At 45.6% G+C, this 27098-nt stretch overlaps 3 protein-coding genes and 1 long non-coding RNA gene across 10 annotated transcripts in view; 1 reads left to right on the forward strand and 3 right to left on the reverse strand.

Moving 5' to 3' along the window:
• The window catches only part of HORMAD2 (HORMA domain containing 2), a 236046-nt gene extending 226780 nt beyond the window's left edge, over positions 1-9266 (reverse strand). Inside the window, exon 1 of one of the 5 annotated variants that reach the window (XM_082203299.1) lies at positions 9202-9266. The gene's annotated coding sequence lies outside the window, so the exon portion shown is untranslated. Of the gene's footprint in view, positions 1-8187; positions 8446-8876; positions 9168-9201 lie in introns of those variants that run through there. The other 4 variants (XM_082203300.1, XM_082203295.1, XM_082203291.1 and 1 more) reach the window with 4 other exon arrangements.
• LOC309521031 (acyl-CoA dehydrogenase family member 11-like) lies at positions 1-26485 on the forward strand. Of its 2 annotated transcripts, none has more exons than XM_082203223.1 (14): positions 1-209; positions 11562-11794; positions 12303-12402; positions 13463-13580; positions 14909-15051; positions 15655-15804; positions 17137-17231; positions 17749-17848; positions 18653-18793; positions 19302-19394; positions 22696-22803; positions 23851-24022; positions 25433-25499; positions 26208-26485. In XM_082203223.1, the coding sequence occupies exons 1-14, from the start codon at positions 117-119 to the stop codon at positions 26332-26334; spliced, it is 1740 nt and encodes a 579-aa protein (XP_082059349.1). In that variant the 5' UTR covers positions 1-116; the 3' UTR covers positions 26335-26485. The 2 variants fall into 2 exon arrangements, with proteins under 2 accessions (XP_082059349.1, XP_082059348.1); XM_082203222.1 differs by lacking the exon at positions 1-209 and adding an exon at positions 10291-10443.
• MTMR3 (myotubularin related protein 3) overlaps positions 2764-27098 on the reverse strand; it is a 79455-nt gene continuing 55120 nt past the window's right edge. For both annotated transcript variants that reach the window (XM_082203039.1, XM_082203048.1), the window contains one exon: positions 2764-3621. In XM_082203039.1, the coding sequence (XP_082059165.1) occupies positions 3555-3621 (67 nt within the window). In that variant the 3' untranslated portion in view covers positions 2764-3554. The remainder of the gene's footprint in view (positions 3622-27098) is intronic.
• On the reverse strand, positions 19747-22696 carry LOC309521171. Its single transcript, XR_014214516.1, has 3 exons — positions 22173-22696; positions 19988-20676; positions 19747-19869 (listed from the first exon to the last, which is right to left on the reverse strand). It is a non-coding gene; the product is annotated as an uncharacterized lncRNA (long non-coding RNA).

A 27098-nucleotide genomic window follows, 5' to 3' on the forward strand; every position in this document is an offset into this window, starting at 1 on the left:
AAGAAGAAATTTGAGAAACAAACAGCCTTTGTCACAAAACACTGCATTCAAGTGTGTGCATTCAACTCTTTTCAGTTCTTAATTTTTAACAGCCATGAGGATATGGAAAGGAGTGTATGAGCCCAAGTCTGGATGCAATCCATGGCTGCAAGTCACAGTTGAACAGATCCCCAAGTTACTCTTTGTGCCTCTACCTTAATGGCATACAGGTATGTTATGACCACTGTCAGGGGACTGACATCGGAGCAGAGGGGGGAGGCGAGTCTTCCAGACTCTGCAGGAGAGGGAACAAGTAAGGGTAGAGAGAGAACGTCATCTGGGAAGAATGTCCAGGTGACACCAGGAAGATGGGAGAGGGAGAAAGCATCTCAGAGGAGAGGCTCCGAGACTCTGGGAGTGAAGTCAGCGAGGAGGATGGAGGAGCACCAGTAGGCACGCCCACTCTGCGCAGAAGGGTTACGCGCAGAGAGGCGAGGCGAAGGTTGTCCGTTAAGGAATTCTTATGCTGGAGGAAATTTAGGAGACGCCCACTCACGGATTCGTCGAGCGACTGAGCAGCAGCACCCAAGCTGCTCAGTCAGGGAAAGACACAATCGCCCCTAAGCAGTTTGGAACAGCTAGAGGTTTACACACAAGCAACCCCAATTCCCGTGACAACCACTCAGCATAATCAACTTCTAGCTCATTATGGAATACAAACCAAACCTGACCTGTAAGGACAGTGGCATTGTGTCAAAAGGTTTGGAATGTGGCTCCTCCATCGGACACTTGCTTAGCTCCCAGTTACATTTTATGTACACTTGTCAAGAAACACACACAAAGATAGTAACAGGGCTAAATGATATAGGTTACAAAGCAGTGTGTGTGTGTGTATGCATCCCAACTAGTAAGTTCTGAAGGCTCTGTCTTTGCCCATATAACTGCTGCAAACCAAAGAGACCCCATTTAAGCCCTAGGAACCTTTCCAATTTGCAAGCACTTAGGCTGCAACACCAAAAGCTGTAGGTGGTTTCAGAAGAAAATCCATGGAATTAATTACATCGAAAGCCAATTTATCCAGCCAGATGGGTGTTAGCTGCTCCTAATGAACCACAAAGGAATCCAAGGAGTGGCAGCTCCAAGTAGCCTCAGCACACAGACCAAAGATTACAGACCAAATGTTCATATCAAGTCTCACCCACTTGCAAAATGGTTTACACAGGCACGTCTTTCCAGAGAGTGTGATGGAGCTCTCAGAGGGGATGACAGAGAAGGCTATAAACATGGAGATTCTTGCCAAAACAGATCAGATGAAAGAAAAGTGCTAGGAAGAGCTCTAGTTTTATTGTGGAATACTTAGCCGGGCTGCTTAAAGGGAGTAAGGAGAAAGAAATTGGTAGCAGATTTATATGGTAAACTGGGAAATTTATATGGTGAACTGCAGAATATTAGACCTTGTTTTCACCATCTATTTGTACCATTAAAACCACACTGCCACAGTGCGCAACACAATTATGCTTTTCCTTCAAAAATCATCTCTCTATTCACCCATTTTAATGGATAAGTACTGATAAACTCCATTTCTCCATTGCAACTCCCACCTCTTAAAAAAAGAGTGCTATGCATCTTTGCTGCATACTCCCATAACATTTAATTTTATATTAAAAATCCAAAAGCCAAATCAGAGCCAGACTTTGTATTGCCCGTTCTCCCAGCTGGAAGAAAGGGGGAGTACAAAGAAGCTACATACATCCCCAAGCTGCCTTTAAAGGTGCAAAGTCTCTTCCTATGCCTCTTGGAAAGACTTGATTTTCATTCCCAAATGCTTCCCTTGTATGACTGTGTTGTAATCAACACACACACCTTTTCACAGAGAACATGGAAAGAAAGAAAAGTGACAGGGCTTTCTTCTATTGGGTATTCCAGTACACTCGAAAACTTCACTTTAGAAGGCATTGCCCTATCTTGGCAATAGGTTACTTCTAACTTTGCAATCTCTTCGGAAGATTGGTTTGCTTATTACACCACTGCTGCTGGAGTCTCTCTTCTTCCTCCATGCTATTAATACACAGCCCCCCTTGGTGTGGTTGGAGGGCTTTACTGGCAGTGCCACACATTCCCCACAGTTGCTGGCTTGGGTACAGTTGCCCACAATGTGTAAGAGCCACAGGGAGATCAGTGCTGCCTACAAACTTGTGCCATGAGGAAGACATCTCAAGCTGAGGCAGTTTCAAGTGGTGGCAGCCGTGTGATAAGGGAAACATGTTCAGTAGTCAAATTCTACAGGCTGGGGCAGAGGAATATAGAGGCACGTCACTACTTGGTGGAATATTTAGGCAGAAGCTGCTTCAGCTTCTCCTAGCAAATGAATTGCAGAAAAAAATGTATTTTCACACCCACCAACCAAAACCTATAAGTGTTTTTTGTTGGCAGGGTTGGGTTGGCAAGACGATATTAAAATAGAAATAGGAGGACTCAAGACTATTCATAGCACAGCAGTAGAAAAGTGATTTTAATGTAAGGGGCACATTTTCGTTTTAGATGAGTTGTATCTTTACATACATATTTGGGGGGGGCAGTTGTTAAAATGCCCTAGTTTGGCGGCCTTGGCAAGCCAGTTTTCACTGACTCTCCTGTGCAGAAAAACCCCGTACAAATCAAAGCCACCCCCCATTTACTTTGGGGTTCTCCTTGTGAGAGGGGGAGCCTGGCCAACAGTATTATTTGACTTTGCATGCAGCCTTCCCAGTGCAGCGAAGCAGCTCTGCCTTCTGTGTAAACAGGAATGGTCTGTCCAATCCCCTTTTCCTCTCACTTCCCTCAAACAAGCGTACACTTTGTTTAGCCAAAGTGGTCCAGGCATTGCCTACCTTGAGCCACAGGTCTGCCAACATCGGCAAAGGACTGCCCAACGTGGAGATCTGCAACCCATTCTGCTGCCCCCCCCCCTGCGCCTGCCCTTTCGTGCAGCAAGGATAACTAAGCCCACTCTAAGAACAGAGAGGGAGAGAGGTTTTTTTTTTGGAGAAGGCAGCTCCCATTTCTTCTAGCAGCAACAACTTCCCAAACAGCAGGTTGCTGTTGGGAAGTAACAGGAGTGACTGGGGAAAAAGAAAGCATAAGCACTGACGCTACAAGGTAGTCACAAGGTCTCTGGACCGATTTCCCTTCCTCTCACAGCAAGGTAGAATTATCCGTCTGCAGCACAGTTCCGACAGCAGGGCAACAGAAATGCCAGCGGGGAAGAATCCAGACCCTCTTTTCGTCGTCTTCCAGCAAAATCCACACCAAATTTACATGAGGTGGATGAAAATGACACTGGGAGGAACAGCTGGAAAGGAGGGGTTTCTGCTCCACTAGTACAGGCCCGGCATCCTGTCCCTCTGAGCATCTCTCCTCCCGACTCCAGAGTGCAAGGCTTCTCTCCAGTCCTACCAGCTTCAGTCAGCAGAGAAATGTGTGTATCTGCTTAGCAGGGAGAGGTGGTGCTGTCTCTTCCCAGCTTTCCTTCCACGCTGGAGCCTCAGTTTGAGGTGGCAGCAATAGGTTTGTCCAGTTCGAGGTCAAGGCTGGGGCTACTGGGATGTAAGCTGCTGTAGCAGCTGGTTACAGCAGCTGGAGCAAAAGACATTCCCACAATTCCTTCAGTCAGAAACAGGAAGAGAAGAAATTACAGTAAATTTGCAACTCAGGAATGCAGTTTCCACAACAGTACATGTCTTAAGTTGGTGCTTGCAGAAAAAGGTTAAAGGGGGGGGAGAGTCTTTGGACTAGTTGCCAAAGAGCAGCTTGGGTAGAAGAGGGTTAAGTTCTTTCCCCCCTGCAAGCTGCAGTGGGTCAGAGCACCACGGGATGGTGATGTCTGCTATGATGCCAGCCCAGAAATGGTGATCTGGAGGGGTGAAAAGAGCCTGTAACCGAGCCACAAATTTCTTTTGTGCCTATCTTCAGTGCAATGGAACACTTCAGCTATGTCTCCGTCTGCTCCTGGCTGTTGCTTCCCAAAAAGAAGTTAACTAGAATCGAGCCTTGAAGACTGGCAAGCCAGTCAACTCCTACATAAGCCAGAAGTGAGCCAGCTGCAGCTCAAGGGAACTACAGCAACACTGTCTTTCAGCCCTCACAGTGAAGATTCCGAAAGGGTGATGGTTCACAGCCCAACCTAGCTGCGAAAAGAAGACTAAATATTTCCTTTCAAGAGAAACTCCTGGACATTGTGTAAAAGAGAGACTATCTGTAGAATTTTCTATGGGCAAGAGGAGTGCAGGGGAGGGAGTCAAAGGTTAGTTTGAAGAGGTTATTGGAGAAATGCAAGCAGACAACAGAGGCTGTTCCAAATGCTCACCAAGTCTGATCAACACGGTCAGGGTCCCTGCAAGGAGGGGAGAAAAAGCTCAGAGGGGTGACTAAATCAGAGGATTTGTGGGTTTTCCCCCAGAAATGGCAAGGTGAGACCACTGTCTTTTCCTGCTAGCCTGAGAGATGGTAATATACAGCTGTTTTAAATAAAAAATGTTAGTGTGCTGTGAGAAATGAAGTTAAACGGCCCCTGCGAGCCCAACAATGGTCCAGCAATGGAAGAGGCTGTCCCTGCTGCATCTCTGCATGGTATCTTTCTTCGGACCCACCTTCCTCCAGTCGGTAGGCATGGCAAGAACAGTGACACGTGCAGAAACACAGTCCATGGCCTCCACTGAGAAACATCATTTCTTATTGTAGAAAATAAACTGGTTTGGGTTTTTTGTTGGTGGTGGTGATGGTGGTTGGGGGGGGGGTTGTGGTGGTGGGGAGATATGAGGCACATGCCTCTGATTTTAATATAAAGCGTGCCACAGAAATCAGACTGGGAAACACAATTTAACTATTGAGGAAATGGACATGGCACACACTGTCTCAAGATGGATCAAATCTCAAAATCGGCTCCTACTTGTTCTTTGGAAGCCTTCTCAGCTAAGAAGTCTTGACACAGCAAGAAGATGAAGAAATTGAATGGGACATTTCCAACATTCTCCAAAGCTCCTGTTTTAACAGACTTCAGCACAAAGCAGAGGACCTCTGTCAATGAGGTTTTTTAAACATTTGCTCAAAGCAGAAAATGCAGTGTAAAAGGAAGAGCCCAGGCCAGGTGCTAAACTGACAGAGTAAGCCCAGGAATATTTTTCTAAAAGAACGTGGGGGGGGGGCATGGAGCCTATTGGTGCTGCTGCTTGACTGGAAACAAAACAAGTTAGTGAGAAAGTTTGAGACAAGCAAAGCCACTAAAAAAGGCTGCGGTGCTTCATTGGTAAGGGAGGCCTTGTTGGCAGAGCTATACCCAACTGCCACCTGGCTGGTGCTGACCCATGACAGGGCCTTCTCAGTGGTGGTTCCCCAGTCGCAGAATTGCCCTCTTGGGTGAGATGCACCTGTCTTCCTCATTACTGACTTTAACTTTCCCCTGAAATACATTCCTGGTTACCCAAGGCATTTGATGGATTAAAAGATGCTGGCCATGGCAATCTTGAAATTAGGCTTTAGTGACAGCTTTAAAATGTTTTGCATTTAATTATTTTATATGTGTTTTTTAAAAATTTATTTTAAATTGCATTGCTTTAATGTTTTGATGTTTGCAACTTTGGGCATTTTTGGGAGGAATTGCCAATATATAATTATATTATAAAGAATTGTATAGTGCTCCAGGTTTGAGCCCCAGCCCAGGTTGGGCAAAAAGATTCCTGCATTGCAGGGGGTTGGACTAGATTACCATTGGGATCCCTTCCAACTCTACAATTCTACCATTCTATGATTGGGGGACCATACAGCTGCTGGCACCGAGATCATTCAGTTCCTGACAGAAGTTAAATGAATGCTGTTCAAGAAAGATATTACACAAGCAAAATTTTTATGTTCACAGCAAGAACCTCTGGCCACTCGTGATAAAACACTCAGCCATGTCAGAAGTTCAGGTCTCATATTTTTTGCCACCACTCAAAACCTTAGGTATGAATGTGGGTGAGAACTCTTGATAAATTCCTAAGGCAGGGGAGAGATGATGCTCTTCCCCACACTCCATGGAAAGGGAGGTGTCAAGGATTACACCCAAACTCTTAATGGAAGGCAATGGCACTAATTGGGCCCCCGCAAGAGAAGGGAGTTGGTCCCTCATCCCCATGCCATCCCGACCCAGCCATAGGACCTCTGTCTTCAAAGGATTTAGTTTCAATCGGTTCCCATGAAAACATCCAGCCACAGCTTCCAAGCATCTGGTCAGTGTGTTTGGGGCTGAGTCGGTGTGGCCATCCATCAGCAGATAGAGCTGAGTGTGATCAGCATATTGGTGACAGCCCAGCCCAAAGCTCCGGATAATCTGGGCAAGGGGGCGCATAAAGATGTTAAAAAGCATCAGGGAGAGAATTACGCCCTGCAGCACTCCACACACCAAGGAGTGGCGTGACAACATTTCCTCCCTAGTGCCACCCTCTGTCCCCGACCAGAGATAAAAGAGCACAGCCAGTTATGGGCTATGCCCTGTATCCCCACGTCTGCAAGGCGGTGGTCCTGAAGATCAAGATCGACCATGTCAAAGGCTGCTGACAAATCTAAAAGGATCACCAGTCCTGACCCGCCTCGATCCAGTTGTCTACGGAGATCATCTGTTAGGGCAACCAGAGCCGTCTCGGTCCCAAAACCAGGACGGAAACCGGACTGAAATGGATATAAAGCCGATGTTTCCTTCAGAAACCTACCAAGCTGTTCAGCAACTGCTCTCTCAATTACCTTACCCAGTTATGGAAGATTTGAAACTGGGCGGTAATTGGATAGGTCTAAGGGATCTAATGAAGTTTTCTTTAAGAGTGGACATACCACTGCTTCCTTCAGTTCCCCTGGGAATGTCCCCGTGTCAAGGGTCAAATTGATAATTTCAACCAGGGGGGTCCGCGCAACATCTGGACACTCCCTAATCAGCCAAGACGGGCACGGATCAAGGAGGCAGGTGGTGGGCCTACCAACTTGGAGGAATCTATCCACATCAGCAGGGAGTATTCGATCGAAATGGTCCAACACTGGACCTGAAGTCAGTTGAGGGGCCTCCAGTTCAGTCACTGTATCTAAATTGGCAGGGAGGTCACGGTGGAGCAACAGGACTTTCTCCGCAAAAAAGCTCGCGAATGCCTCACAGCTGCGGGTCTTATTTGTGCTTAAATTTGGTTGTCCTCCTAAGGACGTTATTGACCTAATTATTCTAAAAAGTTGTGCCGGGCGAGAGCTAGCGGATGCAATGGAAGCTGCAAAGTAGGATTTCTTAGCAGCTTTCATAGCCATCTGACAGGCTTTCATAAGCGTCCTATAAGATGTTCTTGAGGCTCCGTCACGAGTCCGTTTCTTTACTTGCTCTAGCCGTCTGAGATGCCGCTTCATTTTCCGGAGCTCCTCAGTAAACCAAGGATTGCCCTCCATGGGTGTAGCCAGGATTGTTCTTGAGGAGCAGGCTTTTGTTAGGGGATGCAAACTTTTGTTAGTGGGGGATAGAACCTCATATTTGTATTGATTTGTACTGATTTTTTGAGGGGGGAACAGCTGCCCCCCGGTTATGCCCATGATGCCCTCCCTAGTGAGGTGCGTCTGTCTGCAACCTTTAAAAGTAATTCAAAACTTTCCTGTTTATCCAGTGCATGGGTAGGCAAACTAAGACCCAGGGGCCGGATCTGGCCCGCAGACAGTCCGGGAATCGGCGTGTTTTTACATTAATAGAATGTGTGCTTTCATTTAAAATGCATCTCTGGGTTATTTGTGGGGCATTTCCCCCCCAAAAAATATAGTCCAGCCCCCCACAAAGTCTGAGGGACAGTGGACTGGCCCCCTGCTGATAAAGTTTGCTGACCCCTGAGGGTTATTTATTTTTAATAAATGTGTATATACTCATAACAATATCCAAGTGGTTTCCAACAATTATACATACACTGCATGTACCATACAATAAGTTAGTGGGTGTGACTCATTTAAATCAATAAAATCCCACGGGTTTACCCTGAGCAGGACTTAAGTTGGACACAATCCCTGTTTAGCTGTGAGAGCAGGTGAATTTCTCCCCAGAGGTTTTTTAACTGCTTTTGGAAGTTCTTTTTTTGTTTGTTTAGTCGTTAATTGTATTGTTTTATTACAGAAGTCTTTGCCTCCCTGGGCTCATTTGCAATGAAGGGCAAGGTTATAAATTTAAAAAATGAATACTAAGCGACCCCTGGAACGCGTGAAGGGCAGCTGAAGTGTCCCTGAGCAAGCGCAGAGCGCATTTCCCTTGAGGATCAGATCAGAGGAGGGCTATTTTCAAACTGAGAAGAAACTGAGCCTCTCCAGACCTCTAATTAGGCTGTAGGCTATCTCGAACTTGGGGCAAGTACTGGGGACATTTGTTTCCCTCCTTCCCTATATATCTGGGGGAGTTTTGCGACGGCGGAAGGAAAAGCCACAATTTCCCTGAGACAGAAATTCCCTGAGACGGAGCTTCCCTTCAGGTCGAATAGAATCCTGCCTGCTTCCCGCCTAAATTCAACGGTCGACTCCGACGCTCTCCTCAGGCGGGCGCTGAATTTAGGCGGGAAACGGGTAGGATTCTATTTCACCTGAGGGGGAAAAAACCTCCGTCTGAGGGAAAATCTCTGGCCGTTTAGTTTCATATTAAAGCATTAATCCGGGTTCAGTGCCTCAAAGCATCTATCTCCAAAGGCTGGGCTGGGAGAGACTCGCTGCCTGAAAACCTGGAGAGCGATTGCTGCCAGGGTTTGTGGACAATACTGAGCTCGATGGACCAAGGGGCAGCTTCCTATTATCTTGCAAATAAAGTTGGCTCGGGTGGAGGGAGGGAATCTGCTGCGCCAGCTCCGCTGCTTCCTCCTCCTCCTCCAATCTTGCCCCGAAACCTTCCATAGGTGCCAGCCCTTTCCAAGGTCCCGTTCAGGCTCGCCCTGCCGGCTACTTGCGCAAGGGAAAGGGGTCCTTTGTTTTGTTATAAGTCCCAGTTCCCGCCTCCAGCCATGCCTCTGCTTCTAAACTGGTTTAGGCAGGAGGCGTCGTAATCCCTGTTTCGTATTCCTCCTTTACTGGAGCCTCCTTTCCTGAACCTCTGTAGTCATGTTGTTGGTTTCATATTGAAGCATGAATCCGGGTTCAGTGGCTAAAAAGCACCTATCTCCAGGCAAGGGCGAGGAGAGCGATACCTGCCAGGGCTTGTTGACAATACAGTACCAATGGGCTGACTTAGTTGTAGAAGGGAGCTTCCTATTTTCGTGCAAATGAAGGTGAATCGGGTGGAGAGAGGGAATCTGCTCCGCTGTTTCCTTTTCCTCCTCCTTTTGCCGAAGTTGGGGAAACCTTCAGATCGGTGCTTTGCAAGGTCTCCTTTCGGCGTTGCTCGCCAACCTCATCCTGCCGGCTGCTTGCGCAAGGGAAAGAGATTCGTTTTTCTTTTCTTTTTATGCAAACCCCAGCCATACCTTTGGTTGCAAAGCTTAGGGCAAGCAGGTAATCAAAAGTGCAAAGCTTGGGGCAAGAGGCGAATCGCGTTTTCCAAAGGCTGGAATCAGTAAGTGGAGCCTGTCGCAGGAACACCCCCCCCCCAAAAAAAAATTCAGTTTGTACAAACTTCACACACACACACACACACACACACACACACAACATTACGTTACGCTTCTGTTATAAATTCATAGAAAATCAACCATACATCGGATCTGCACTGTTCCACTTTTATTTTACTCCATGAAGGAAGGACTCCAAAATGGGGAAGGTTTGATACAAGGCCAGCCATAATCCCTTGAGCATACCAGCACATACACAGGAGCCCTGCCCAGTTGCTATGCCAACCCTGATGGTCCTAGACAGACGACCATCAAGATCACAAAGAACTTGCATATGGGAGTGGATTCAGCACGGACTGGAACAAAGGACAATGATCAGCTCTTCCCTCTGGGGGCAGGAAACTGCAAGCTCCCCTTTGTCACGTGGAAAGTCCTCATGGGGAGGGGGGGAAAGGAGGAACCAGCCAGGTGACAGGACACTCAGGTTACCACCACAACTCCTCCCTCAACCCCTCCTTTTTGTGATGTAGCTGTGATGTAGTCTTCAGGGTGTAGTTTGGGGGATTAGTAACTAATAAAAGTTAGTGTCTTCTTTTGTTCTGGGCTTCCATTTTGCTCCATCTTGTTGCTGGTGCGAGTCCTGTGGCGACAGTATCCAATAAAGGCCAAGCCTATAGGCTGCTGTTTTGCTCCAAGTTATCCTGGTTGGTGTCTTTGTTTTTGTCCAAGGGAGCCCTCAGATTTTTCCGTTAATAAGCCCATGGATCAAAAATGCTCCTCACAGCACCCAAGGGAGCTTTTTGCCAGGAAAGAAATTGGGGTCTTTTGTCAAGAACAGCCTAGGATTGGAAATCCATACCTGGAAGATACTTTTCTTCAGGATTACTTGAAATCACAGCTACCCACTGAGGTCTGTATTTTATATATCATATTATATACACAGACACACAGATATATATTTAATGCATGCACATGCACACACAAAATGTTCTGTGACATCTAGAGACTCCTAGAATTGTATAATTAGAAGGGACTCCAAGGGTAATCTCATCCAACCCCCTACAATGCAAGAATCTCAGCTCGTTTGCACACATAATTTACATGGATTTGATTACTTCCTCTGATTTTTAAAAAAGCAAGACTGAAACTCTTAGGGCAGCACCCCATTCATCCAAATGTAGCAGCCTACACTGAATTCCAAAGTTGTTCTTGAATACCCTCCAATATTTCACAAATGGAAATAGAGACAGGTTAGTAAAATTCCTATTCCTATACCAAGGACCACTGCACAAGCCACCACTATCTTTTGCATGTTGCTAAAGGTTCTGTTCTCTCACGTGTGTTACTTGACCCTACATAGGAAGGTACCTTCCACTGAATCAAACCAATTGGCCTATCTAGCTCAGTATTGTCTATATTTGACTGGCAACAGCTCTCCAGGGGTTTGGACAGGGAACCTTTTCCAGCCCTACCTGGAGCCACCATTGGGGATTGAACTAGGGACCTTTTGTCTGCAAAGCAGATGCTCTTCCCTTAAGTTACAGCAAAGTATCTTGCCCTCCACTGATTTAAAAATCAAATGGGTGTTTGTTCTTTGCTTAAGAGTTATGCAAGAAGCCAGCAGTTTGCCCTGTTTCCAAGTAGCTGTCCACAGTTAAAAACAAACCTCACTAGTTGAAGCAGGTGAAAAGTGAACTATGTATGGGTCATTATGTATGTGCAGTTATTAAGTAGTAATTTTTTTAAGTGCAAGACAGTCTCCCAAGCCATGTTTTGGAGGAAAGTCCAAAAGTACAGGCAGTGGGGTTGATTCTTTATAACATAAGCACATTTCAAATAGCAGCAGTACATAATACTCAGTTATGATCAGTACAAGAGACAGGTGAGGTCAAACAGGGAGCCCAATACTTTGTTTTATGTTCTGCTTGCTGTGATGCTTTGTTTTTATTTTTTCATTTTATTTTTTATTTATACATAAGATACATACATACATACTTGTCCATCTGCCCACATTCTTTTACTTTGCAGGTGTTTGCTGCCGTAAGTTTGGACCTTGAACAGTTTGGGGCTCGACTGAAGGATGAAATTGATCTCCTGGGACGCGAGTGTGAGATAAACCCTCCACAACTTAAGCAGTTTGATGCCTGGGGGCGGCGTGTGGATGAAATTATCACCTGCCCAGCCTGGAAGAGGATGAAGGAGATCTCTGCTGAGGAGGGGCTGATTGCTGAGGCTTATGAGAGGAGATACTCTAACTGGAGGTACAAATTTAGTTGACCCCTTCAGACTCAGTTGGCCACCCTTCAGGGCGGCGAACATGTCCATATACCTCCAGTGCCATTCAAAATGAAATGTCCCTACAGTGGGGATAGTGGCACTTTTCTAGATGAAAGAACTCCCACAGTAGAACTCCCACAGCATGTAATGATTGGCCACCGATTTGGATGGCTTTACAAGACAGCAAGGCAAATTCATGTAAGGCTACTATCAATGGCTAGTAGCTACGATGGCTATGTTCTGCCTCCACTGTTGAAGGCAGTATGCCTCTGAACCCCATTTGCTGTGAACTGGAAGTGGGAAGACTGCTGTCGTACTCATGTTCTGCTTGTGAGCTTCTCATTGAGGCATCTAGTTGGCCGCTATGAGAACAGAGTGCCAAGCTCTTCTTGTGTTCTTGTGTAGCTATAATCCAGCTGAGATCTCTCTATAGCAAATATATTTTTCTCTTGGCATTTCTAAATTCAGCAAGGCTTTGTTTCTCCTTCACAGCCGCGTTCATCAGATTGCCAAACTGTACCTTTTCGCACCTTCTTCTGGTATTTTTTCAGCTCCTCTGGCCATGACTGATGGAGCAGCAAAAGTAATAGAGGTGAGATCACAAGTCAGTGCTCAGCAGGTAGATCACTATATTGCATTGCTCTGAATTAGACTAAGTTGGAGGTTAATTTCTGGAATGCTGCTACCAAAGCAAAACGCCCTCCCCATAAGTTCCCCTTAACAAAAAACAAAACCCCTATGCACAACACTATTATTTACAAACCTTGGAGAGCTGCTAGACTCGTACTGAGCTAGGCTAATGGTCTATATAAGACATATTCCTCAGTTCCCCAAGGCCTTCCCTAATAAGGCCAGATTGGGAGTTAGCAAAACTGGTGCATATGTGGCATCCTGGCTCTGCTTAGATCCAAAATGATGCATATCAGCCAGCTCTGCTGAAAAACCTTTTGGTCATTATCTCATTATCTCAGATGCAGATCTTTGGCCGCGCAACTGGTTCCACCACACTGGGCTCTGAGCCTACAGGGCACCATTGTGAACAGAGCAGAATTGAAGGCAAAGGCCGGGGGTGGGGCTCCAAATTTTAGCCTTGCACAGGGTGCCACTGATATTTAATAGACCAAAGTCTAACCCTGACTATCTGGAGTTTTTGGTGTAAGACCTCTGTGGGAAAGTTCCCTTGCCTGACTTTGCAGCTCACCCAGCTCTAGCCAGACTGTCATGGACTGGTTGGATGCAGAGGAGTGGTGGGAGGCACCAGCAAGGGAACCACCAGGCAAAGAAGGCTCAGAGCCAGGGCATTTGTGGTAGGACAGTGATGCAGGGTCAGAGGAAAGTGTTGAAAGCTGAATGAGCAACAGGGTTTAGTGAGCAGGAAGAGGCTGTGGCGGAAGGCAGCCGAGCCTCAGAGGTGTCAGAGGAATGGGGCCAGGAGACAGAAATGAGGCAGGCTGCTGAAGAATTCAGGGAGTCTCCCCCTTCTGCTGAGACCAGCTCTCCTCCCACCTGGTCTCCCAAAGCATGCAGAGGAAAAAAGGAGGAGGAGCAACAAATGACAGGACAAAGGAGCTTTGGGCTGCTGTGGAAGGAACCAGGAGAGGAAATCCTGTTTGTTGTTCTTTCTTCCGTCTGTTTCCTTCAACTCCCAACAGTCCTTGGGTATCCCCAAACCCCTCAAAGAAGTTTTTATCCACTTGACATCACGTGACCCTGCCAAATTCTGGACTTCTGGCCAGTGGATGACTGAACGCAGAGGGGGCTCTGATGTTGGTAAGTGTACCCTAAAGTGGGAAGTCTGACACAGAGTGCAATACAAAATGCCTTAAGAAATGAGTAGTGGTGCAGTTAGATAATGTTACACCATCAGCCTAATGGTTTGTTGAGGCATGGATAGAGGTCATTAAGATGGCCATGTGTATAACGTCTGTTGAGAAATGCACAATTAACATTTCTCCCACCACCCCAACACCTCTTCCATTCCATGCTTTTAACTGCTTCCACATTTCTAAAGGGGGGGGGGGGGAATGAACAAATGAAAAACAGTTTACCAACCTGGTAATAAGAAAGATAATACTCTAAGCATGTGCAGTCTCAGTTTAAAAATTCAATTAACTCACAGGACCACCATGACTTTATGAATAAAATTTGATAGTTTCTAATGCTTTTTTATGTGATTCTGTGAAACTTGAACTCAGATCTATCCGCAGGCTTCTGGGGAAACCCAGCCTGATGGGCGGGGTATGAATAATAAATTATTATTATTATTATTATAGGGACGCGGGTGGCGCTGTGGGTAAAACCACAGTGCCTAGGACTTGCCGATCGTATGGTCGGCAGTTCGAATCCCCACGGCGGGGTGAGCTCCTGTCGTTCGGTCCTAGCTCCTGCCCACCTAGCAGTTCGAAAGCACCCTTAAAAGTGCAAGTAGATAAATAGGTACCGCTTTATAGCGGGAAGGTAAACGGCGTTCCGTGTGCTGCGCTGGTGCAGGCTCGCCAGAGCAGCGATGTCACACTGGCCATGTGACCCGGAAGTGTCTGCGGACGGCGCTGGCTCCCGGCCTCTATAGTGAGATGAGCGCACAACCCTAGAGTCTGTCAAGACTGGCCCGTACGGGCAGGGGTACCTTTACCTTTACTTATTATTATTATTATTATTATTATTATTATTATTATGTCACATAGGCCAGGCCCATAGTAATCACCATGGCAACATTGCTGGTGCGTAGGTAATATATAACCAATCCTATGGATTGCGAACATTGTAGCTGCTTAAGTTTTCCTATTGCTTAAGTTTCACCTTAGGAACATAGGAAGCTGCCTTATACAGAGTCAGTATTATCTACACAGACTGGCAGCTTTTGTCCAGGGTTTGGGGCAGGAGTCTTTGCCAGCCCTACCTAGAAATGCTGGGGTTTGATCCTGGGAACTTCTGCATATGAAGCAGGTGCCATGACCTTTTCCCAAAGTTACTGAGGTGCCAACTTCTTTTTTCGCTACACTGCTGAATGATAATGTTGCTTTTTCTTCAGCTTGAAGCCAGTGCTGGTTATTTGTGAAGATCAGCAGCAGCTAAGACTGGGTGTTCTTTTCTTGCAGCTAGTGGCACAGAGACAGTAGCCCTGGAACTCCCTGATGGCAGCTACAGTCTCCATGGCTTGAAATGGTTTACTTCGGCCACCGATTCAGATATAACTTTGACACTGGCAAGGAGCATGACTGCTGATGGACAAATACAGCAGGTCAGATTCCTAACTGGGGAAACTGAAGGACCAGCTCACAAGCAGTAATCAGTAATGTGGAAGTGGGGTGAAAAACAGGGTCCTTCACTGGCCATTTTGACAGGCGTTGGGGCCACTTACCTGCCCCTCACCTGACATCACATGATCCATTGGACCTTGCTGTGTTAATCAGCTGATCAGCGCATATAGCAAGACCCCCTTTGGGCAGGAATCAGCTGCACTAAGAAGCTCTGAGAACTCTGTAGCACAGCCAATCCCTGCAGAGCTTGTATCATCACCGAACAGCTGATCAGCACTGACAGCAAACCTTGTTTGCCAAGAAACTATCCAGCGTAGTACACTTTAAGGATCCTGATTGTTCCCTTACAGCCATGTCTTTACCTGCCACATCCTCATTTCACATACGATGTCAAGTGAGGATCAGGTGGGCTTGGTTTGCAGAAAACAGCTTCACAGGCTAAAGAGAACCCTTGCCTGGCCTAATTTGGTTCACAGACTGGAGGTTTCCCATTGCTGCACTAATGTATTGCACAATGTATTCATTCTAGCTCCATTCTCCTTGTTACCAGTCAGTGTTTCTCACCTTTGCATTCTCGGCTGCAGGGCTCCAAAGGTCTGTCTCTGTTCTACCTGAAGATGCGCGATGAGGAAGGGAAGCTGAATGGGATTGAGATACAACGGCTGAAAGACAAGCTGGGCACAAGGCAACTGCCGACCGCAGAGCTCCTCCTAAATGGAGCCAAGTCACTCAAGGTGAGCAAAAAGAAAAAGGTGTGGAGGAAAACTTCCTGCAAAGCTCAGTTTCTACTTCCCTGGTATGAGACAAATGAAAGCAAGGTGCTCTGGAGCAGGGCAGCTCTCTGTGGATTTTGCCCATGCATGGAGCTGCCATGCAGGTGCAGAAGCAGACATCTAACAGCCAAAGCAGCATGGATGAGAATTTCCGCCTCCTTAGGAAAACCAAGTTACTAGGAAAAAGAAACAGCATCAAACTGTTAAACAATGCCTTCTGGAGTACTATGGTACTCAGAGGAAGACTAAGAGCAGGCCAATGCACTCTGTGGCCTCTACCTTACAATCTCCTCACAGATGGGGAACCTCAGACCTGGAGGCCAAATGCAGTGCTCCAGGTCTCTCTATCTGGGCCTTAAAACTTCTCAGGCCACACTGTCGCGTATTCCATGCGGCATTTTCAGCGTAACACTAAGAGTTCCAGGTTTTTCAGTGCAGTCCTTTTTAATGTGAGCTTTATACAGGCATTTTCAAAAGAAACAGTCCATACAGAGTGCTTACAAACGAATACTCTCCACCACGGCACCTCCACACTACAGCACAACCACCACCACACCCCCTGTTAAACAGACTTTCCTTTTTAAAACAGGTGATAGCCAATTACACTAATCACACTCCTGCTGAGTCACTCTGACCCAGCAGAGTATTGCATCATCCTGTTGAAGCCTGCAGACTTATCCAGTATCATGCGAATCCCAACACACACACCCTACTGGCCCTACTTTATACCCCAAGGGTTTTTTTTCCCCCTTTCGAGCCAGTGTGAAATGTGTCCTTGAACTCCAATAATGGCCTTTGTCTGGATGGAGAATAAAGAGGTGTGTGTGTTGAAAGTAGATTATTGCCCATGATCACTTTTGCCTTTGGTCCCATCCACCACTGGCATCCTTGAAAATTCGTTCCTTGGCCTTCATGCCCTTTCAGCTTCTGTTATGCAGATCCTTACCAAAGAATTACATCAATCGTTTGTTAGCATGTTTCAGGTTTGTTTTGCTTACTGAGCTGCCCCCTCACCCCATTCCTGTTGTTTATACCCTATGAGCTGCTCTTCCCTTCCTAATGGCTAGATATGTATCTATGCAACTGTGCTGTGTGTACGTATTTCTTGACTGAAGAATTTGTGCAGAGTTCCCACTGCTCTGCTTAGGAGTTACGGGCAGGCGGAAAGGGTATTATAGGCTTTTATGCCCCAGGGAGAACATGAGAGAAAGCAAATAGATTCCCTTTTTACTAAATTGCAATACAGACCAGCTAACTAACCTTATTCTAGCTTTTTCTGCTTCATGCTTCCAGATCTCTGCAGAGGGCCGGGGTGTGGCTTCCATTGCAAACATGCTGACCATCACTAGGATCCACAATGTCATTTGTGCAGTTGCGTACATGAGAAGGTAATTCATGTCCTCTTCCCTAAGACCTACTGGGCCCTTGGGATTAATTATGGCTCTTTGAATCATGCTGCTGTCTGAATAAGCATTAAAGTAAAATGAGGTTTGCTGTGAAAATGCTGTTAAGAAACTCCTGGTTTCCAAATTGTGGTAGTAAACTACAGTTCTCAGGATTCCTTTGGGAGAAACATGTACTTGCAGTGTATGGTGCAGATGGTAACTTACTATCTCTCAAATAAAACCACTGCTTGTGGGCTATAATTAGCTACCTCAATCAGAAGTCTACACAGAAGAAGAATGAGGAACCTGAGACACTCCAGATGTTGTTAGACTACAGCTCCCATAATTTCTGACCATTTGCCATGCTGGCTGGGGCTGGTGCAAGTTGTAGTCCAGCAACATCTGGAAGGCCACAGGTTAGTCACTCCTCTCAACAGCTGTGGCCTTTGCGACCTTAGGGCATGTCTTCTCACATGTGACCTTTGCATTTAATTAGCTAAAAATTGCCTTCCATCTCCAGAGTGATCACCCTGGCAAGGGATTATGCCACCAAGAGGGAAGCCTTTGGAAAACCCCTGAAGGCTCACCCTTTGCACATGCAGACTTTGGCTCGAATGGAGGTGAGCATTCAGAGGTGCTGGTTTTGTTTGACCTTGACCCTTGAGGGCTTCCCCTGCCACCTATGAAGCACATGAGACTCCACTCCACATTCACCTTCCTCTTGGTCGTGAGGTGAAGGTGGTTTCTTCTTTCTCCCTTGAAAAGCCCATAGAGCCGAAGGAGGAAGTTGGAAGTGAGGTTCTTTCTCACAGCCTCTTTCAGCTCCATGAGCTTTTCAGATCTCAGATAAATTCTGTTGGATCCAGCAGCTCCCTTAGAAAAGCAAAATGCCTGTAGTTTTTCTCTGTCTCAAGGTGGGGTGGGAGCTTACCAGTGGGAGTGCAAAAAGAAGTGACCAGAGGTGGTGGCAGTGGCTCTCCAGGATTTCAGGTAGGGAACCTGGATATATCAGGCACTGAACCAGGATTTCAGGCAGCCCTAGCTGGATATGTCTGGCATCAGACTTGGGACCTAATGCATGTTAGGAAATGCTCTACCACTAAGCTAAAATCCTTAAGACATAGGAATCTGTCTTAAACTGAGTAAGACATCGTTTTCTATCTAGTTCATTATTGTCTACATTAACTGGCACTGGCTTTCCAGTGTTTCAGGCAGGGAACACTTCCAGCCCTACCTGGATATTCCAGGGATTAATCCTGGGACTTTCTGCATGCCAACCAGGTGTTCTGCCACTCAGCTACCGCCCTTGCACATTATGAAATCCTTGTTTCTGCAGCCAAGTGATACTTGTTGTAAGAACATTGTGTGCTCCTCAACCCTGCCCCAATGATCCCTAATGATCCCATGCTGTCTTGCTCCTGCAGGTACAAGCTCGAGGAGCATTCCTGCTGATGATGGAGATAGGGAAATTGCTTGGACTGGAAGAAACCAAGAAGGACACTGAACAAGACCAGCACATGCTTAGGCTGCTGACGCCTGTTGCCAAACTTTACACTGGGAAACAAGTAGTGTTTCAAGGCCTAGAATTTGGTTTCATGGTTTAGTTACATATTGGGCTCTGAAGCAAAAAGGGAGGATTCACAGAGGAGCCAGGTGCTAATTGTGGGGGAGGAAAGGAAAGGAAAGAACAAAACTTGGTAATTGTTTAATGGCCAAGTGGTTGTGAAATAGTAACCCCCTGCCAAGGTAAGCGTATTCAAGAAATTGAACTATTATAAACATATTGGAATGATAGCTACTCAGATGTTTTCCTGGATAGGCTTCTGCCCTAGGGTGCTCCCTTAGCCTTGATCCTCTTTTCAACAAGCCTTTCCCATCCCCAGATTCTAGACAGTGCAAAGTGGGATAGTACAAATGTGCCACATTTCACCTCCCCACACCCCAGTCCGCTGACAGGTCTGTAATGCGCTTTAGGTGTATATGAAGTTGTCAGAGATGGGCGGAGACCAGGAGCAGATCTCTGGGTGTTCAAGGTTAATGGGAATGTGCACATACCACATGTCTTTGTTGCAGGCTGTTGCGGTTACCTCAGAAGGGCTGGAGTGTTTTGGAGGCCAGGGCTACATGGAAGATACAGGCCTGGCAGGAATTTTACGGGATGTCCAGGTATTAAGCCACACACCCACACCCTGCAAAAAAGGCATTTTTCTTAGCTTCTCCTTCTTTCAGCAGCCTATATCCTATAGCAGTGCTGTTGAGGTAGAGCAGGGGACAAAAACTGGCTTCAGAATCCTGGTGGTGGCTCCATTATTTGTAGTCTCCAGGAGCTTAGACATTGCTTGTCACAGTGGTCTAAGCTCACAATAGAATTAGTTATTTTCACTCTTCTTTCAGGTAAAAGTTCTGCAGTTCAAAAATGTACTCTCTGCATCTGTTTCTCCAGGATTAGGAATGCACCAGCTGTTGATAGAGAATGTCTTAGAAAGAGCAGCTTCAAACTGTGTCCCTACAGCTTGTAATTTACGCGCCAAATACCAGGGACTTCAATTTAACGGCAGGTGTTAATCATGAGTTAGATACAATCCCTTAGTGCCAATGTTATTTCTTCAAAGATGAATATTTATAGTAAGCCGATAGAAGTCTCCTGAGATGCCCCAACCCTCTGTCTGCTGTAACAAATGAACACAGCTGGCAGATTGTGAAAGATGGACCAGTTCTCAGCTACAAAGAGCACTATCAAGGAATAGTTATGCAAACACAAACAGGCTACATTTGGGAGGGGCATTCAAAAATATTAGTTGGAGGGCAGTGCCCACCCTGCCCTAGATCAAGCAATACCCCCAAAATATTTGTTTACAAATTAGATATAGGCCAGGTTAAGATCAGACCACACGATACACTGCAGACACATGAAATGAAGTCCTGACAATCCCTTCTCCATTGCAAAGCACATCCGGGAGACTGCATTTCATCAGAGAAGGGCTGGGGGCACGTGTCACCATTCCACTCTCACTTGTTAACAGCGGTCTTCTGTTCTTTTTGGGTGGCCGGGGGAGAGTGTGCACTGGGCGGGGGCCGGACATGCAGGGCCCAGAAAAGCCACCATGCCAGGCTTTCCCTCACTGCCAACACTGCTAAGTGTACGTACATGGGGCATGGAGGGTTCACGGAGCCTGCGTGCTAGCTCATCCCTGCCCACCAGAATCATCCCTGCCCACCAGCTCATCCCTGCCCACCCATGCAGGCAGAAGCCTGGCTGACCGACATGGCCCTTGGCTGGCAAATCCCCATCCCACCCTGACGCTGGCCAGGCAGACATTCACCAAGGGGGCTGGGGACACAGCTGTCAAGCCAGGCCAGGCTCCAGGGCTGAGAGACCCCCAGCAGCAGGCAGGTGGGAAAGGAATCTCTGTGTGGCTCACACCCCCTAAAAATCATGCGCCTGCTGCTCTCCTCCCCCCCCCCCGCCCCATGCTTTTTTAAATAATAATATTTATTGAAACACAAAAATTTTTGAATTACACAGAAAAAAACATTACAAAAGAGGAAAAAAACAAAAACACAAAAAGAAAAAGAGAAAATAAAACCATCACTTTCAAATTTCCGTTACCTTCTTTCCATTACCTCCTCCTCCTCCCATCTCTTGTATCTTAATTAATAATTGTAACAGCAAATCCTTTCCATAATTCATAATATTTTATCATTACGTTACCTTACTCTCTTATCATCTTGTCCTATAACGACAACCTTAGAGCTTGAAACTTTGATCTTTTTTACCAACTTCTCATAACCATTATCCTTTTGCCAAATTCTTTAGACATTTTTACAAGACCCAAGTAATTTCATCTCAACATTTTCCCAAAATTCATAAAACATTTATAGTAGCAATAATATAAAAAAGATACAATAAAATAAAAGCAATCCAATCTTCTTCCAGCGTCCCCTCCCCCCGGGATTGTCAGTCTTTCTTTTGACCCATTAGTCTGGCACATTAACCTGGTGCTCTTATGTCCGAGGCCTTTAAATCTCTTCCATGTCCCTTTCGCAGCTCTTCTTCATATTTTCCTTTCACTCGCGGGAACTCCAGCTTAATAGTGTTTTTGACCCTTTTCAGCAAATCAGCCCTTTTCTCACAGTCCAGACTAAGCTTCATGTGATGTTTAGTAACATATTTCAAATTTCCTCCAAAATTGAGAGTTCCAACAACTCCAAACCTCTGGTGGCCCATTACCAGGCTCGGAAAGTCCAACCATCCCTGCAAAGGAGGGTCAATCCAACCCCCCATTTCCAGTTCAATCCAAACTTTATCTTTCCAAATCTGGTTTTTTCCAAGTTCATTTATAAGATCCAAAAGCTCATTTTCCTGCTGGGCCAAAAGTCCCTTCATCCCTGGCGTCCCAGATTCAGCAAGGTCCTCTTCTTTCAGTTGTTCTGTCATGGCACGCTCCTGTTTTGGTTCCTTGGTGGGCTCCATATGATTTCCCACTACTTGTTCAAAGTTTCTGGCCGCATTAGTCATAAAGTCCATCTCCTGACTTAACTGATCCAATAGGGCACTTATTTTACAGAAAGCACCCAACAGTGCTTCAGAAGGCATTGTCTTACAAGGTCACAGAATCCTTTTCCACAGTTGTAATCAGTAACAGCCGCAAATTCCCAGGATTTAGTTACAATTTCATAGTTCCCCTCTAGGGGGAAAAACTTCAGATTGTCCTTTTCCTTGGAAACAATGGCAACAGAGTTTCTTCTTTAAGATATTTTGTCCATATTTGTTCTTTTAAAAGACGAAAGGAAAAAATGGAATCACAATATTTGCCTCCTTTTAACTATCTGTCAAAACATTTGTTTCTGGTCAATGAGCTTCAATCATCAAATCTGACACCCCGCTCCAGGGTCAGGACAGTGGAAAATTACTTTACTTTAACTTTCTTTCCGCAGGTTTACCCCCCCCCCCCGCCCCATGCTATTCCCCTGCTTGTTAATATAGTCTGGATGGGAACATCACAGATGGTAGAAAGCAGCTGTCAGGAAAGAGCTCAGCATCCTCTGCTACCCATTTTCGAACTCAAAACCATGCTGACCGTGCTGTATTTTGTGACCAGAAAGGGCAATTTGTTTTTCAGCTTTCTACGTTTATTTTCTTCAGTCTTTGCCATCTTGGTGCCCTCCAGTTGTTTTGGACCACAATTCTTAGCACTCCCAGCCAGCACAGCCATAGAATGCTAGAGCTGGTGGGAGTTGTAGTCCAAAACATCTGGAGGGTGACAGATTGGCAGAGATTGATATATTGCAGAGATTGATATATTGCAGAGATTTCAGGAGCGATATTTCATCTGGAGTGACATGCAGTTGCTCTTACTCTTCCATCCATTACTAGTCTAACATCTCAACTTTCCCTCAACGTCTTAGATTTTGGCTTCCCTTGTCATTTTGTTTGCTGTCCCACTTTTCTCTGACTCCCTGACAGGTGCTAACTATCTGGGAAGGAACAACCAATATCCTCTCTCTGGATGTTCTGCGCTCCCTAGTCAAGAGCCAAGGAAAAGTGCTGGATGCATTTTTCTCTACTGCCCAGGTGAGCATTCCTCAACAAGGACACATTATTGTTAATGTCACTGCTACAAATGTAATCCTAAACTATGCCTACCTTCCAACCTGGTGCCTTCCTAATGGTTTTGACTGCAATTCCCAACAGCCATGGCCAACAGAGTTGTGCTGGCAGGGGCTGATGTTGTGTGTGTGTGTGTGTGTGTGTGTGTGTGTGTGTGTGTGTGTGTGATTTTGTTAAATTTATATTCTATCCTTCCACCCAAAGGAGCCCAGGGCAGCAGGCAAGCAAGCAATAAAACAATCAAACATCTTAAAAACCATTCCAGTACAGATGCACTGGGAAATATATCCACTTAAAAGGCTTGTTGAAAGAGGAAGGTCTTCAGCAGGTACCAAAAAGGCAACAGAATTGGCACATAATGTTCAAAGGGAGCAGATTCCAAAGGGCAGGTGCCAGAACCCTAAAGGCCATATTGTTACAATGTGTGGAATGAACCTCCTACTAAGATGGCATCTGCAGAAGGCCCTCACCTCCAGAGCATAATCATTGACTGGGTATATAGGGTGTGTGTGTGTGTGTGTGTGTGTGTGTGTGTGTGATTTTGTTAAATTTAAATTCTATCCTTCCACCCAAAGGAGCCCAGGGCAGCAAGCAAGCAATAAAACAATCAAACATTTTATTCTATGACGGGGGGGGGGGGATGACCCTCCAGATGTGATTGGGAAGCTGCAACATGGGATTTGGAGTCTCCATCACCTAGCTGACATGAGCACTATTAAGGAATGATAGGTAGTCTGACAATAGCTGGATGACCCTCCCAATTGCACTATGTGATAACACTTACACATGTGATAAAGTGGACTCAAGTTCTTAAAACATTATGTCATACTAACAACTGTAAATCCTTTAAGGTACCCTAAGGCTTTTTCTTGTTCAGATCAACATAGTTGTCTGGGGAAAAATGTAAACTTTTGTTCAGATTTACTAACAGCTGAAAAGATGGTTTAGATTGGACAGCAGAACTGGCTGTTTCAAGAAACACTGATTACCATATGTTTGATTTCCTTGCAGACCAAGTTGAAGGTGGCGCTTAGCGTTACTGAACTGGAACTTTCTGTGCAAATAGTTCAAAATTCTCTCCACAAACTCAAACAGTTCACTCAGAAAATAAGCTTAAAGGGGGAAGCCGGGATGCAGCTGTCTGCAAGAGACTTTGCCTATGCTCTGGCACGGATCTATGGAGGTAATGAAAATGCTGTTAATAATCACTTTGCCAGCTTACTACAGAATGATGTAGAATTCCACTGAAGTAGGCTGAAGCTTATGATCACCGGGCATTTCTGGGTGATCTTCCAACCCAACTCTGCACTGCAAGTCTATGACCAATGATTAAAAAGTGGTATTTTTTTGACTGGATGCACAGCCACGTAGCAAGTGACTCATCTCAGGCAGGTGTAAAATGTCTTAATGTAAAAGATGCAATGAATTTACTTTGGGATAGGGAGAAGAAATCCATAATTGAAAAACAGCTGTTTCTAATACCTTGACAATCAAAAGAGGATTTTTGACAGGCACAAAATGTGTTCTAGTTCCTGATACAAAGGAGAGTCTGGCTCCCTCAGTACAACTAACATCATATGGCACATAGCAGTACACAAGAGGGCAGCACCAAATCAGCGGACATCAAAAAGATTTAAGTTACTAGCACAGAACTGAATTTCTTGGAAAGCCAGCACATCAAGATGGAATAGTTTATTTTCATTGAGGCAATTGTTCCTAAGAACATGTCTCGGAATTCTTCAGAAGATGATGGATGCACAATCTCCTGTCCTTGTGAACCACTGTCTTTTTAAGCAAGCAGGCTGCCAGTGATCAGTATAATTTCAGAGAAGCCAATGGCCAGGTCACCTTTCCTTGTTGCTCCCAATCACTGCCATTATCTGTTCCACCACCTGTGACTACCTGATCTATTGACTACCGTACTTCCTCAGGCATGCACCCATCTGGAAACGTTATATTCACTACCTTCTAGTTTAAATCCCATTTTTCAGTTTTTGCCTCTGGAATTAAATTTGGCAAAGACAAAACACCGGGCAGGGGTGGGAAAGAGATGGCACTAGATCTTTGGACTGCTGTTACTTTAGTGGCATTAGGTGTATACGGGGGTGGGGGGAAATTCACAGACTAGTCTGTATGCCACAAAGGCCCACCATGGGCCAGAATGACTCACATATGACTGGCAGGTCTCTGGCACAGGCATGGGGAACTTTTTTCAGTTAGAGGGTTGCATACCATTCAGGGAAACATTTCAGGGACCACAGACCTGTGATGAGTAATGCCCAAACCCAAAGTGGTGGAGAAATAAATGTAAATTTTACCTTTTGCAATAGAGTAGCTTCTATGCACCCCTGTCCTCCAGCAAGCAGCATTATTAGAGCTCAAGGGAATACTCCAGCCAGCCTAAACAGGCAAATAGGATATGACAGAAGGGTGGTGAGGGGTTGGTGTATGGAGAGTCTTAAGGGCCAGGTTAAGTGGTGCTTGAGGGCCATATTTGACCCCTTAACCTGAGGTTTCCCCTCCCTGCTGTAGCAGAATGTTACTTGGACGATAGCTCAGTAATGTTAACCACCTATATATTTGCTTTACATAGGAGTTCTCCTGCTGGAATATGCTGCCAGGCCGAATGCATCAGCCACAGACATCTATACTGCTCAGAGGTATTAAATAAGCTTAGTCCATCCTCCAAAGCAATTTCTGAGATGGTACAGACATATTCATATTTTTAACTGCTTAAGAAAGGGGGACAGTCCTGGAATGCTGAAAGTCAGTGCAGCTGTCAAGGCTGAAGAGAAACAGTTTAAATTGGACAACCTCTCATACGGCTCTAGAGAGCCAGGCTGTATGCATGTAGGGAAGCGAGAGAGGGACATAGTGAGAGGACAGAGCTGTGTGATATTGGTGGGAAGGTGGTCAACTCTCACATAAGCATTTCAGAGTGGTCAGTCAAATCTATCCAGCAGGCTGCCCTGTACTGTTTGGTTTTCTAAAGGGACCACACGTGCCTTGTGATCATTAGGCTCCAGAAAATAGGTGGCAGAGCAGATGGTCTCAAATCTCATCACTAAATATAAATAATAAATGTTGATGCTTATGGCAAAGAGATAGTATTTAGTTTCCCACATACATCAGGGCAGTTTCCTGCAAACCTTTAGCCAGTTGGGAAATCAATGGCCCGCCATAAGTTGTTGAACTAGAACTCCCATCAGCCTTGATGATGGGAGATGTAGCTCAGCAACACCTGGAGGGCCAAGGGTTCACCACCTCTGCTTAATGCAGTTGGAGAATCATTGATGGGTTTAAAGTTTAAAACCAGATTTCCAGTTTAAATCAGTTGTACACAAAGGGCTTTGCTGCAACTCTTACAGATGGTGTCACCAAGACATGTGCCCTGTGGACAGTGAAGACAAAGCTGGGTCTTATAGCACTGGAGCAGCTTCTCTGAATACTTCCTTGGTTTATGACAAACACCCAGTTCTGAAAGGAAGACTGTAAGAAGGAAGGCAGAAGAGATGCCATGCACTATCCTGGAATAAAGAAGTTAGTGGGGAGAGAGACAGTTCTGATACAATAAAAAAGGTATTGCTTATTCTGAAGTAAGTTGGCAAAGATTGCAGTAAATAAAAGTAGAAATTTGAGAAACAAACAGCCTTTGTCACAAAACACTGCATTCAAGTGTGTGCATTCAACTCTCTTCAGTTCTTAATTTTTAAGAGCCATGAGGATATGGAAAGGAGTGTATGAGCCCAAGTCTGGATGCAATCCATGGCTGCAAGTCACAGTTGAACAGATCCCCAAGTTACTCTTTGTGCCTCTACCTTAATGACATACAGGTATGTTATGACCTCTCAGCATAATCAACTTCTAGCTCATTATGGAATACAAACCAAACCTGACCTGTAAGGACAGTGGCATTGTGTCAAAAAGTTTGGAATGTGGCTCCTCCATCGGACACCTGCTTAGCTCCCAGTTACATTTCAGGTACACTTGTCAAGAAACACACAAAAAGATATTAACAGGGCTAAATGATATAGGTTACAAAGCAGTGTATGTGTGTGTGTGTGTGTGTGTGTGTGCATGCATCCCAACTAGTAAGTTCTGAAGGCTCTGTCTTTGTCCATATAACTGCTGCAAACCAAAAAGACCCCATTTAAGCCCTAGGAACCTTTCCAATTTGCAAGCACTTAGGCTGCAACCCCAAAAGCTGTAGGTGGTTTCAGAAGAAAATCCATGGAATTAATTAGATGGAAAGCCATTTT

Source organism: Podarcis vaucheri (assembly GCF_965113315.1).
Source record: "Podarcis vaucheri genome assembly, chromosome: 16".
Lineage (NCBI taxonomy): Eukaryota > Metazoa > Chordata > Lepidosauria > Squamata > Lacertidae > Podarcis > Podarcis vaucheri.